This window comes from Rhea pennata, chromosome 1, assembly GCF_028389875.1.
Source record: "Rhea pennata isolate bPtePen1 chromosome 1, bPtePen1.pri, whole genome shotgun sequence".
Taxonomy (NCBI): Eukaryota; Metazoa; Chordata; class Aves; order Rheiformes; family Rheidae; genus Rhea; species Rhea pennata.
The window spans coordinates 171,094,889-171,109,301 of NC_084663.1; the positions used below are offsets into that span (position 1 = coordinate 171,094,889).

At 39.8% G+C, this 14,413-nt stretch overlaps 1 protein-coding gene across 3 annotated transcripts in view; it reads right to left on the reverse strand.

Annotated features, from left to right (window-relative positions):
• The window catches only part of SLAIN1 (SLAIN motif family member 1), a 47,497-nt gene extending 34,135 nt beyond the window's left edge, over positions 1–13,362 (reverse strand). For all 3 annotated transcript variants that reach the window (XM_062576032.1, XM_062576022.1, XM_062576013.1), the window contains exons 1-2: positions 12,836–13,362; positions 9,210–9,349 (exon numbers count right to left, since the gene is read on the reverse strand). In XM_062576032.1, the coding sequence (XP_062432016.1) occupies positions 9,210–9,349; positions 12,836–13,362 (667 nt within the window). The remainder of the gene's footprint in view (positions 1–9,209; positions 9,350–12,835) is intronic.
• Positions 13,363–14,413: the final 1,051 nt, after the last annotated feature.

Genomic DNA, 14,413 nt, shown 5'->3' on the forward strand with positions numbered 1-14,413 from the left:
CAATCACAGCAGTCTCAGAACTTTACTAGAAAGGCTCTCTTTTTGCAGCTTTAGTCTCAACAGCTGAATAGAAGACTGGATTAGACAGCAGTAAAAATACCATTCCAGAGGGAAAAAAAAGAAGTAAAAAAAAATAAAAATTCACATCAACCAAAACTATTCACGAATATATGACAATTATGGTGATAAGACTCAATCACAGTGTAAACAAAAAATTTTTTTTAATGCTGAAAGGATTAGTTTAGTGAATAAAACAGCGTGACATTTTTACACAGATTCCAAGCAGTGCCTTCCCCCTTCCATTCCACAGGTCCTGCAGTTTGCAGCAGAACCAACCTCTCAGCATGAAACACTAGGGCTACAATTCAGTTGTCTAAACACAGGTATACTGGGGGTGTTCTAGTGCATCTCATCATGCCTCCAGATGCTGGTCCAGGTGAGTGAGGCTGTTCTGCAAATCCTCTGTCATACTTATCTGCTCTGACTGGATATCTCAAGGTCCCAAGAGCATGTCAAATTACGCTCAGCACCTTTTTTAAGATAAAAATATCAAGGCCAAAGCAAAGTATACTAGACGTGTGCCTAAAATTAGGTGGAATAAATCCGGGTCGTATCACTTTCCATGAATTTACATAATAAATGGCCGAGATCCAAGGACAAGGTGCTTGGGCAGAGAAGAAATAGCTCAATGGTTGGCTCTGATAAGTGAGTCTTTCCAGAAGAAATTCAGTCACTTGGATTTTCCTCTAGGATTCAGATCCAACATCAAACAGTATCTCCCGTAACTCAGTTAGTATTAACAGACACATACTACAGTATTTATACCAATTATTTCAACAATGTATGAACTGCAGCACAAAATTTTTGTGCCTAACCATCAGAGAAAGATTCAGATTAACTATTAGCACATGAAAACACATAAAAAAAAATCCAAGTCTGAGTATTCTTATTCTGGAGTTAGGTATCTGAACAAATGATTCTAAGCAAGCTCAAAAGTGCCCTGACTGAAGTGATAGGAGGCAATAAGAAACTTTCTCTGAATGAACAAAAATGAGGCACCAAGGTCAAAATGCAAAGAGTGTTCATGACTTGTTAAAATATAAAGAAATATTGTCATCTAATTCATCTAATATGAAGTACTACCGAAGTTTCTCCTAATCAATGGAAAGAAATGAGCACCTCCAGACTCAATTCAGATAACTGTTTAAGAATGGCATAAGGATGTATCAATTACCCTTTGGTTTCTTTACAGCCAAGGGACAATTAGGTTTTTCTAGGTATCTAACTTTCATAACTGTGGGTATTAAAGATTATGATTAATCTCACTTAATCTCAGTAATTTATAAGTTCTCTACTCCTCAAATCCTAACTAAATATTATCATACTTGTTCAAAAAATATCTGTCCTCTGGCAGCTGAAGATAAATTAAGTGAGAAGAGAAATTAACTGATCTTGTCTCCTAGGCAGCATAGGACATAACTCATCAGCTCTTATGGTAGAATGCATTTGACTACATGAAGATGTTTTCACCAAAGTTAGCCACCTCTAGTTCTATTTGTAGCCACGTATGCTTCAAGGTACCAGTCATCTCACCTGAATTAATAGTGCATGTTCAGTAAGATCAACATTGCTACTACGTAACAAGGGAAGACACCTGAATACAGGAAGAGCTTGTTTTTTTTTTTTTCTAAAGGTGGGAAAAAAAATCGTTTTCCAAGTTAAAATGCATTTGTAATGCCCCTCTGCGGTAGGGGAACATACAGGCTTCAGTATGTTCAACTATCAGCTGTACTTCTATTCTCTTCTCAAGAAAAAGCTATCAAAAAGGGTGTTACCTTTTTTAAAAAAATACATGGGCCTTTTTAGAAAGACTTGGCCAGGATGTCTTTGAATCCCTATCTCAAGTTCTTTTGGTTATTACAATTCTCTAAACTGTAGTAGTATCTATGCAATATGGTACTACAGTATCTGAGGTGATACTAAAATCCTAAAACTCATGTTATCTTTAAATTGCTCCACATGGCTTTAGAAACATGAATCATACAGGTCTTATCTAGGTTTTGCTGAGGAAAAGTAATTCTTGTCTTGCAATCAGATTTACACTACTTTTTTCCTTCAATGTTCTCAGAACATTGAACATGAAGTTTTTAATCAAGTATTCAGTTACTCTTTTTGATCAAGTCATATGCAATTACTTCAAGAACGGCTTAGTGGTGCCCCCAAAAAGTGAATATTCCACAATAAAACATTTACTGTAATTATAAATATTTACAATTATATCCCACTCTGAATTAAAATTAAGAAAATATTTTAAGAGAGATTCACAAAATAAAATTATGTAAGAAACTCAGAAATTTCATTTTAATAACTTCCTAGTTTGTACTAACTTATTCTCTGCCTTGCAATATAAAAAATGATCATCAAGCAAATCTGAAAATACCCATGCCTCACTCAGATTGGAGCTTACTGGCTACATTTCAGTGTTGGATAGTATCACAAAAGTTCTGTTTTATTAAAAGATTACTTGTATAATGTCAAAGTAAATACAAATCTCTGATACAAGTGTCATATTTTCACGAAATATTAAGACAGATATTGGGCATGTGGAACATTTCGTAAAGCAAGTGCAGATAATCCAGTCAATCTGAATATATTAAAATGTGAGGTCAGCCATTCAAAGACAAAGAATGTATGTCACACTTACAAGACTGTGCACAATATCCTAACGCTAAATAACTCTGAAAAAAGTACTTATAGGTCAGAGTATAAAACAGTCTGAACAAGAGCTCCCCAAAATATGCAGTATCTATGAAAACAAGAGCCAAAGTGCTCCCTGAAAGAAAAAAAACAGAAATAGACAAAATTTGGATAAAGAAGCAGTGCTACCTCTAGATACCACACAAGGGAGGCTCACCTACATTCTAAAATGTTATACTCAGTTCTCTTCTGTAGGCATCAAAATTGGCAGTGAAGTAAAACGAGAATTTATGTCAAAGCTGTAACAACAATTTGAGGGCTAATAAACAATAAACAAAACATACAGACAATCAGGAGCAGAAATGAAATGTGGGTCTCAAAATAGCCCAGTTTTGAAAAGGTCCCTTTTCCCCTTGAGAAGTTATCTTCAGAGGATGAGCTATCAAATGTATCCATGTCCATTAAAAAAAAATGAGTTTTATTTTTAGTTTCTATCTGGGCTAGTAAAGTTGTATACTTTGGAAACAAAAACAGTGATTAGTAGTCTGCTGCATAATAGAAATTGTGCCTGTATTCTTAGCGTAAATGTTAGGGTTGATGCTGTCACTATGGCTTTGAGGAATACACTGGATTACAGACTTTGAGACAATATTGCAAGCATAAATTATTCTTATTTTAAGCCTACTGAAATCCTCAAATAAAATTTGACAGTATTTCTAGCTGTTCTGCCTCTCATGATGAGTTGATGATCCTAACTCCATAATTAGTGCATATTAATAGAACACTTCCATTCTAAAACAAGGATAGACACTTTCTCAAGTGAGGTAATATCTAACACTACTTCCGTACCAACCTTTAAATAAATTACTTCAGACTGCAAATTCAGCATCTTTTTGTAACTATAATAACTAGAAACCAAATCTAAAATATTGAATTCTAAGAAAATATTTAATTCTGCAAGTTGTACAACAATCAATTCTTAACACGTGAAATCAACTCCTCCAATAGCACATTTATTAAAATTTGATAACAAGTAGGTGCAATACATAAGAGCCATATTAAAAAAGCACAGAGTATTTCTGAGTGAATAAAAAGAGAATTGTCTGATTTTATATGCATTTATTGCCACAAGGATTTTTAAATAAATACTTCCATCTTGAGGTATGTTTGCAGAGGAGAAATGTTCCAGTCTTAGAGAAAAATATTCTGTTTGAAATGCAACACATGCTTCTAAGTAGAGTATCAAAAATGAGTTTTTCACACTGAAATATAAAAATCATCTTCAGCAGCTGTGTTAGAAAATCCAGTGATATCAGCTTTTGCAAAAACTCCAAGAACTGCTTTGAATTATATAGATACAAAGAAGAGATTCCTTCAAATAAATGAAATCTAGTAGGAAATAACTCCTATGCATGTGTGTGCTCTGAGCACCAAATTTGTACTGCAGCATGAATCTGCTATACATCCTGTCCTTCAAGATGCCACAGTCCATGAAAGGTACTCAGATGGTCATAGCAGTTACAGGTATTTTTTGTTATCAGAATGATATACAAAAGAGAACTGAATCACACTTGTCACTTTCACCATTTCTTCTGGAGCTTTAAAAATTGTATTATTTATGATGGAAACAACAATCCTATCATCTGCAAGCTTCAGTTCATTACTATTTGCCACCCTAAAAGATTTTATATAGAATTTTAATCTCTAGAAATACGAAAAATAAGGATGAGAAAGCTGTATTAATCTTATTAATTAAATCCTGAGCACTATAACATACATCTCTGACACCTCAATGGACATCAAATAAACCTTAATCTACATTAGAAAAAGAAAAAAGCTCATAGTTCAAAACAGCACTGGATGCAGCTCAATCATAGGAAATATAAGCTTTCATTTATTTATAATATTTTGTGCGTGTTTCTGCTGTTAACAGACTACAGTATAGAAGTTCCCTGTAACTGTAATTTGTAACAGTCCATGAGATGCTTTTTATATCTTAAGGACTTCAAAGTCTATTATTTCACTGTGAACCCTTAGGGCAAGGAGAGAGAATTAGGAGAATGGGACAGAACCTGGCCTGTTTCTACGTAAGCAAGAAGTTTGAGATCAGAGTAAAACATTCTATCTGGGGTCTTACTGTAAAATACTTTTTAAAGGTAAAGCGAATATGGTACTGTTGAATGACACATCTTTCTGATTTCCTTGTTTTTTCATATTTTTATCTGGGTATGTTACATGCTTGGGTTTCAAACTTCAATTGGCGCATGACTTTGGGATCCAACACAATAAAGGCTAAAATGTCACTGGTCATAAACAATCAGAAAAACTACAGTGTATCTGCTTCACTATATGTCTTATCATCCACAGACCACGTAAAGGCATTCATCCCGAAGCATGTTATTCTTTGTAATAAATGAACAGCAATTTCATCTTAAAACACTATAAATTACTGCAGCCAATTGCAGATCTGCAGATTTCAGTTGCCAGTTTTTAAAGAGCTGAAGTAGTATTATTGAATGAGAACTCATCTAAGACAAACTCTGAATCTAACCAATATTTCATAGTCTCTGTGAAAGAGGGCTTTTCTCTCTGGAAGGCTCAACTGAATGAGATATGGTTTGAAGCCCTGAATAAAAGCTGAGCTCCTACAGACTGACTCCTTACTAAGCCTCTTAACTCCTAAGTTTATCCACTCAGCTGCTCCTCAGCTTTTTACAGAAGTGAATCTATACAGTGTATCTTCAGCCAGAATGTAAATCAACATCATTTCATTGATTTCAGAGGAGTTATACTGATCTGCAGCAGCTGGAAACTTTACACATTGTATCTCTTTGCTTACTGGGCTTAATGCTGACGTCTCCCAACATCTTCCAATATTACCAAGAAAATACAGAACAAGCTCCATCAAACTGTTTAATCTATTATGTGGTCCTCGTGATTTGAATGAATCTAAAGGAATAGAAATATTAAAAACTGAAGGGAGAAGAAGCTGACTCTCCAGCACATAGAAAAGTGCTCTAAACAAAAGAAAACAAAAGGTTTCAAAAAAGAGATGACTGAAAAGGAGCAAAAAGGGAGAAGTGATCCAGGTTAGGCCATAGAGTAAAATCAAAGAAAGATTACCTTGGCACAACTGCTCCCAGAAAACAGGAAATATTCTAAGAAAATAAGTCTTCTTAAAGGAAGTTACATTCAATTGTCATCCTTCTCAAAGCTATCATGCTTAATCCACAGAAACAGAGCTTGTAATATGCCTTATTCATTGCAAACTAAATATAAACATTAATGAATAGTAGACCAGATGAATGCTGAGAACCTTGTCTAAGTTCACACAGTGCTTCACAGAAGAACCACCTACTGGAAACACTATACTTACGCCCTTGAAGTTTTCCTCCAAGATGAAATCTTACCTCCACTATAGAATACATAAAACAGATACTTCCACTGTAAATGAAACATGGTTTCGAGCACAACAGGATAAAAATTAAACAGGCATCATTCAAGTGACTCTTCAGCCTGAAAGACCAGATAGTCATTTTATCATTTGGTCACCATGGAACTGCTTTCACCTATGTCCCTCATGAGACCTTTGGATTTGTTATGAGCTGTTCTAATGCTGGGATATTTCATGCTACATACCAGTATTTTTATGAAAAGCATGATATAATATAATAAGGAAAACTTACAAGAGCTGAAATAAATGAGCATAGATTTAAAAGCCATCCAAATAATAACAGGAATGAGTTAAAATTTCAACAATGAAAAAACCTACAGAATATACTTCCTGTTTCATAGCTCTTCTCTCTGTGTGTCCTCCTTCAGATACACTGACTTTGTAGAGAAAAAAAAAATCAATTTTTACTGCATTTTATTTCTATGTGCACTATAACACTTAAAGAGCTATGAAAATCTAAACCAGATTAATTTTTGGCTTATGTATCATAGACAAAATTATTAAGCAAATTCCACCTGCAAGCTATTTCAGAAAGCATAAGTTGGTACACTGTAAATGCTTTTCAACTACACATTTAGCATTTCTGAAGTACATCAACATTACCACTGACTTTGTGCCAAACCACAGAAGCACAACTAGATTTTAAAATCCCTCTAAAATGCCCTTTCAAGGTATATGGCTAAAGGGGAAAAGATGCTCTTCAGCTTATAAGTAAAAAGTTTCAGTCTTTTGCACCAGAAAAGAACACCATTCTTACTGAACCACTTTCAAAATCACAATAAAATTGCATATGCTTACTGACAGACTGTATGGCAAAATAAAAACGGAAGGTCAGATTACAGAAGGTTTGTTTTTGTTTAAAACATAATTACTAGATTCTTCCAGCTGACTCATCTTGTTTCAAAACTGGAAAAGAAGTAAATATTATGAAATCCACTTCTACAATGTTTGAGTATGAAAAATGACATGACATTTGCTTATTATTTGCAAAGGTAAAGCTGACAAAAAGAAAATCTTTTGCAATACTAGAGTTCATTAGTTTAACTACTAATGAAAAAACTTTAATGCAGAATTGTTTCAGTAGAAACAGGAGTCCATTCCCTCCTTAAACATACAGTTCCATAAAGGAGTTTTACATATGGCATATAATTTCACAGAACCTTTGTACAAAGCACAGGAAATTCATAAGGCCATTACCATGACTAGAATATACAACATACAAAATGACTCACTGTCAAAGTAACTTGCTGTGACTTCTTTAGTATAGACATAGATTGAACAGATAACCAGAGAGAGGCAGTAAATCAAATAATAAATTTGCCTTTCTCATGTCTTTATTTCCAATTAATTTAAATTTTTAAGTCTTTTTTTTAACTTTTGAAGGGAAAAATATCTGATGCGTTCCCTCTGGCTTTCCTTTACATTCATGCTATGGACTTGATTCAGTTGCCCACAGCTAGTTGCCTCAGCCCATCTGAGATGTCCTTAGGACCACGGCCAAGAAATCCTTAGAAGAACAGCAAATATGGCACAGGACCCATTGGAGATCTGTTGCCTTCCTGAGTGGAAACCAAAGGTCAGTCAGGGTAACTTAGGGCATCTCCAATGGCACTGGATGCCTATGGAGGGAAATCTGAACAGAGCCTCTACACTAGGATTCAGCTCCAGATTCGGACATCCTATATCACAGACATGCATATTCAAGTGAGCAGTTCTGAAGCAGGTGTCAGCAGGACTTATGAAGCTACTGATTTCATCTTAAAGCCAACACCTCCGTCGCCTCATCAGAGTAGCGCCTCAGATTCTCCAGGCTAAAAGTTCCCATTGATTGCATAGGGAACATTGACTCTAACTCACACTGCAGACACCTAAATTCAGGCGTCTGAATCTGAACGGAAATCCCCTTAAATCTGGCTGGGATAATTACCACTATACGAACATCAGTTTGCCCACCTAATTTTAGGCAGATGCTCAGCTGCACATTGCCAGAACAATAATTGTTGTAGGATTCTTCTATAATCAGTTGTAGGATTCTTTTGTAGTCAATGCAGAGAGACAGATACCGTCAGAGGTCAATTGAGTTAAACGTTAATTTTGAATGAGACTAATCCACAACTCTCATATCCTTCAAAGCATATAGTTACATGTTTAATCCCTCTTAATGAAGGCTGTAGCTAAAATATAAAACTGTAAACCCATGTGGCCATTAGTTTTACTTCTTTCTCCTATCCTCCTCCTATATTATTCATTTGCTTTTTTTTTTCCATTGTCACTTATAAATCTTAAGATAATGTTTCCTACCTTAACCAGATTCTTCAACAACACTTATTACAATCTTACTACCTTGGATGGTCAAAGAAAAAAAAAAGTAAAAAAGAATTTAAGGGCCCTGGATGGTTTAAAAAAAATAAAAAAAATAATTCAGAACTAAATTAGAACTAAATTCAGCACTCCCAGACATAAGAGAGACTGCCTCTCTATAGGCTCACTGGCACTGGGCAGCCATCAAATCGATCTCAATACTTCAGGTTACTGAGATCTCAGAAAAGCAGGGCTAGCAATCAAGTTATAGCTCTTCTTTGTCAGTTCTATACTTAGTGCTAAGTCTTGATACTACAGTGAGATGTGGTCAAACATATCTTACAAATTTAGAGCTATGATGATATTTACTGTGATGACACTGGCTTTATCCAAAAACGCAAGTACTGTTTTTCAAATCTCTTTTCAATTCTAAAGCTAGCATCAAAGTTCTCTCCCAAAAGAGTCCCTAATTTCTATTTTAACCAATGTTTAATACTGCTAAGGAATTTAAAACTGAGGAGTTACTCGGGGAGGGAAAGAATAATGAAGAAGGAGAATACTTTAAAAATACATGATCAGAAAAAAATATTTCAATTGTTCATTGTTTTCACGGAGCAGAGGAAGACTTACATACATGAGACAATTGCATGCCTGCCATTTGTGAAATTTGCTGAATTGCCAAAGTTGCTGAGTACTAGCGATATGCTAGGCAAAAAATGCCAACTTCATAGTAGAGAAATTCAAAGAATAAGGTTACCTTGTTCCAATCTAAAGCATAGAGAACGTTTTGCAGCCTCTATCTCAGGACTTGGATGATCCAGAACACGTCTGCACCACTGCAGAGGACTTAGTGATTTCTCTTGAGGGGTGAGAGTCTTGGTAGGCAAAACATATAACCTTAACCAAAACACACACAAATATCAGCAAGATATGCAATACTTTTGTACTCTCAACTTCCTACTAATTTACAACAGTGCATAGCCCTGCAATATGAAATTCTATTAACAAAATGTATTCAGCAGGAAAAGAGTTAACATTGATATTTCCCTTCTCCCTCATAAAATGCAAACTATAACCTCTACAGCTTTGGAACTTCAAATGAAAGTTAGATTAGATTTTTCATGAAAATACTACATCTCATTATTATCATTGTCTGAATTTCAGCACTGCCCAAAGTTCAAATCCATTAGGTGCTTTACACACACCAAAGATGCTATTAGTTTTCCCCTTTATTTTTATCTTTACTGGAGTTTAAATAATTTCAGCATTTTATTTTACATTTAAATTCAAATTTTACTGTGATCTATTTCATATGTATACCTTTTGATTAAATTAATAATGTGTAAGAATCTAGGCTGTAATTTTCATACCCTCTATCTTCCCCAAATGAACCATATGTTTTATAATAATCAAACTTTAAAGATTAGAAAACATCTGCTGAGAAATTAAAATTCAATTTTGGTATTTGATTCCAGTAGAAAAAAACTACACAAGAAAGAAATAGTATAGATATATATCTGCAATTCTCAGAGTACACACTGCTAATCGGATGATCAAACAATACTTAGGAAGCCAGACAGGTACCAAGTAACTTTCATGGGTAAATTCTTGAAGCTAATATCCATGTTGCTACTGTTGTATATTAGTGTACACATGCAGACATCAGTTCACCTGGGAGAGCACAAATCTTCCCAGGAAGTGAACTATTAATAGCTACTGAGGACAGCTCTCAGCTCCTTGGCTAGGCAGCACGCTTTACTGCTTCTGATCAATGTGACCACTGACAAACTCTTACACAGATGTCAGACTCCAGCAAAATATCCACATTCTGCATGGGAATTTGGCATGCAATAGGGGCATGAAGAACAAAACAAAAAAAGGCCTGAACAGGTGCCCACTTCTAATGTCTACTCAATATCTTTTTTGTGAAGTAAATTGGCACTCTCTGTCATAGCTCACAATGAATATATATCCTCATCATATTTGGTATCTCTACTGGCAATCCAAGCATAGTTCAACTACTGAATTCCTCTCAGTAGAGCACTCATTTCCCTTTACTTCATTCAGAGCTTGCTACAGGTTCAAAAACATGATATTAAGAAAAATGGCAAAAAAAAAAAAGCAAAAGCAAAAAAAAAAAAAAAAAAAAAAAAAAAAAAAACTTTAAGGTCTCCTGTTAGCTTGCAGAAGTGTTTTGAAAGGTAAACACCTGACTGATAAATTCTCAATGATCAGACATCTGTATAAAAAGATGATGAGCAAAAAGAAATTTTGGCTTGTCTGCAATAAAGTCAATTCTTGTTTTTGTAACTGCAATTAAAAATAATAGAGAGGTACTTAAGAACCCAAAGTACTAAATTAACAACTGGGAACATACCGGTCTTTGGATTTCCATGTATCACTTAGCTTTAACAATCTAAATTATAAAAACCCCAAAGCAGCTGGCATCATAGAGCTGACCACTAATGGATAACAATGGAAATTCATCCTTGAGAAAGAAAATATACAAGAGCTAACACAACTCACTCCAAGCTGAGTAAGTTAACGAACTCCTATTACCAGATTTTGCCTGTAGACACATACCTGTGTGACATGAGCAGGAATTACAGGTAATGATATGAACATAAGTTTTGGCCGCGAAACTGCACTTAGGACTGCTTCCAGAGTGCAAATCAAACAGGAAAGTGATCAAGAGCATCACTATATTAAGATGCATAAAATAACACTGCCTTTGTGTTGCCCTGAAACTTAGCAGGAAGAATACTGGGTTTAACAAGACTGGGACAAATAAATTCAAAAAAGAGCTAATGCACAGAGAAGTTTAATCACTTCTACTCATTTGCCATAAACAATGGGTTAGGACTGAAGGAAAAATTGATTCAACTCAGAATCAACACTTTCAGAACAGCCTGCACAGATGAATGACACACAGAATGAAACAATACTGATAAAAATTTATATAAAATTTGATGATGACTCTCAAAAGCAATTTTCAAAAACTAAGGCACCATATTACTTTTGTACTATGAAGTACACATAATCAATGTTCAAAAAATATTGATGATATTTAGATTTTTAAATTCCTCCTGTGCTATCAAAATAAGGATGTTTAAATGTATCTCAGCTGCATTATGCTGTATTTTATTCTCAGCTGATGCAAATGCTAGCTTGTTTTAAAAACTGTAACAAGTTAAGAAACTATATAGAGGCTTCAATAGACACTTAAAATGGTTATTGAAATATAGGTACCATTTTACTACTGATAGTTTAATACAATTAAGCATCAATTATGTTTAACATGGTTACACACACAATGATTTCCACAATATTTTTGCAGTATTTAAATAGTCTGTAAGATGTCCATACAAGTTGCTGAGGCAAGTTATGCAACTTCAAACAGTCTTTCATATCTTTAGTCTAAAATCTCTCCTTCTATTTGTTTTTAAAAGGGCACAATTATTCCTCTGGATTTCTGGATCAATTATGTTTTCTATTTTTTTTTTTAAAAAAAAAACTCCACTTCCAAGCACAAAGCCACGCATTTTGGAACTACAAAAGCACCTAAGATACACAAACAACCACATAGATCAATGTCCAAAAGACAAAAGCCCTCCCAAATCCCGGAAGACCAGAGCCCAACTGGGCAGAGATTTTAGGATGGGGAGGAAGCGCTGTCCAGATAAAGGATTACTGCAACAATTCCGCTGTTTTTAATTCCTTATGTAAGCAGTAGGCTGAAATGAGGCTTACACCAAACTTGAGACATATACATATATAAACATATATATTTTTTTTTCAAAGGGAAAAGCAATAGCGAGTCCCTGCCCTTCCCGATGGGAAGCCTGTGCGCTGGTCGCAACCGCGCTCGCCGCCTGCCCGGCCTTTGGCCCTGCCCGGTGCCGGTGCCTCCCTCACGCCGCTGCCTGAGGGAAACCGGCGGGAGCAGCCGGCTGCCGGGCCGGCGGCGCCCGAGGCTGCCGAGCAGCCCAGGGCGGGCACCCCGCGGAGGGGCGCAGGGACGGGCGCGGGCGATAAAGCCCTGACCCGAACTGGGCCACAAAACCCAGTCCCTGTACGCGAGGCCTCTTTTCACCGGTCGGGTTGATCACACCAAAGAGATGACACGTTAAAGGGGGAAAAAATAAAATAAAAGCAGGTTTAAGCTTAAGCAGAACAAGGCCAAGTAGAGTCGAGGGCTAATGCTTCTAAGAGCCTGGAGAGCACCAGCTGGGGGAGCATTAGCGGGAATGCAGGGAGTCGGCGGAGCAGGGCTCTGCTACCTCGCGGAGGGGGGCGGCGGCTGGCCGCGGCCGGGGGAAGCTAGGGCGAGGGGCACCGCGGAGGACCGCCGCCGGGCAGGGCCGCGCTGCGAGCCGCATGTACCATGTATCCTCGTCCTGGCCGCAGTAGCCGTCCTCCAGCTCCAGCACCGCCACCTCGTCCAACACCGTGGCGGCCGCCGCCGCCGGGCCGCCGCCGCCCGCGTCCTGCCCTCCGCCGCAAGACGCCGCCAGGCCGGGCGAGGGCTTGAAATAGGCGAGGGGCTCCGGCGGGCCCAGCGCGGCGGCGCACAGCAGGGTGGGCACCGCGCTGGGCAGGCACGGCGCGGTCCCGCCGCCGCCACCGGCCGCCGCCGAGGGGGGGCCGGCGGGGCCCAGCCCGCCGGCGGCCGGCGGCGGGGCCCGCAGCAGGTGCGGGCTGGGCGGGCCCGCGGCGGCGGCCGTGGCCGTGGCGGCGGTGGCGGCGGCGGCGCGGCTCCGGAGCTGCTCGTTTTGCTTCTCCAGCTTGCGCACCAGCTCCTGCAGCTTCTTCACCTCCAGCTCGGCGCTAACGACCGGGCCCGCCGCGGAGCCGGCGCCGCTCCCTTTCACCTCCGCCATCATCGCCGGCTTCAGCAAGGCAGCCTCCATCCTGCCTCCCCGCCGCCGCCGCGGCTGGCACCTGCGCCGCCGCTGGGCAGCGCCCGCCGCCGCGGGCGGCCGTTGGCGCGCGAGGGCGAGCGGCCGTTGGCGCGCGGGCGGGCGGCCGTTGGCGCGGGCGGCTCGCGCCGCTCGCCGGTCCGCGCCCTGCGCTGCGCTGCGCCGCCGCCCCCCCGCCGCGGCGCCGTAGCAGCCGCCCTCGCTGCTCTTGCGCCTCCTGTCAGCGGCGGCGCGGGCGCCGGTGCGATCCCCTCCCACTCGGCAGCCGGCGCCGCGCACACACACGCGCACACACAGAGGGAACAAAGAGCCGCCCCGCGCCCCTGCCGTCAGCCGGCGGCGGCGGGCAGCAGCGGGCGCCCCTGGGGGGCGGAGGGCGACAGCGGTGGCCCGGCAGCCCCTTCAGCGCCACGGCCGGGGGGCTGCGGCCGGGTCTTCACCCGGAGGTCTGCGCCCGGCCGTGGGTGCGGTGCCCACAGGCCGCCGCCGGGCGCCGAGCTGGATGCGGCCCAGGCTTGTCATCCCGCCTGCGAGCCGCGTAATTAGAGCCTGGTAGTGTCGGGGTTGTAATTATGCAGATTCGGCTGTGATAGGAATGAGAATCACAAATCGAGGCTTTGTTGTGTTCGAAAGAAACGAATTCAGCCCACAGCACGCATTTGTGGCTTTGAAACGTGCTGATTCTGGGACTTCTGATTCACAGCACGGAAAGTGCGTGTATTTTTGGAGGTACGCTGCTGATGAAGCATGAAGACTGAATCAAGTGTAGTAGAAAACCACATAAACAAACCGTTTATATATAGAGTCCCTGAGATTAAAATTGGCCCCATGTTGAAATGAGATCCGTTAACAAAATCCACATATTGGTTTGTACTGTTGAGTCTTTGCTCAAGAGAGATGAACAACATTCAGGCGTAGAAATATTTTTGTATTATCCTTCATTGTCTGGTATTCAGAGGAAACTCTTGTTTGCTTTTCACTCTCCTGCCTAGCAGGTGACCACCTGGCAGCTTGGTCTGTTGGGCATGTGCACAGAGGTGAA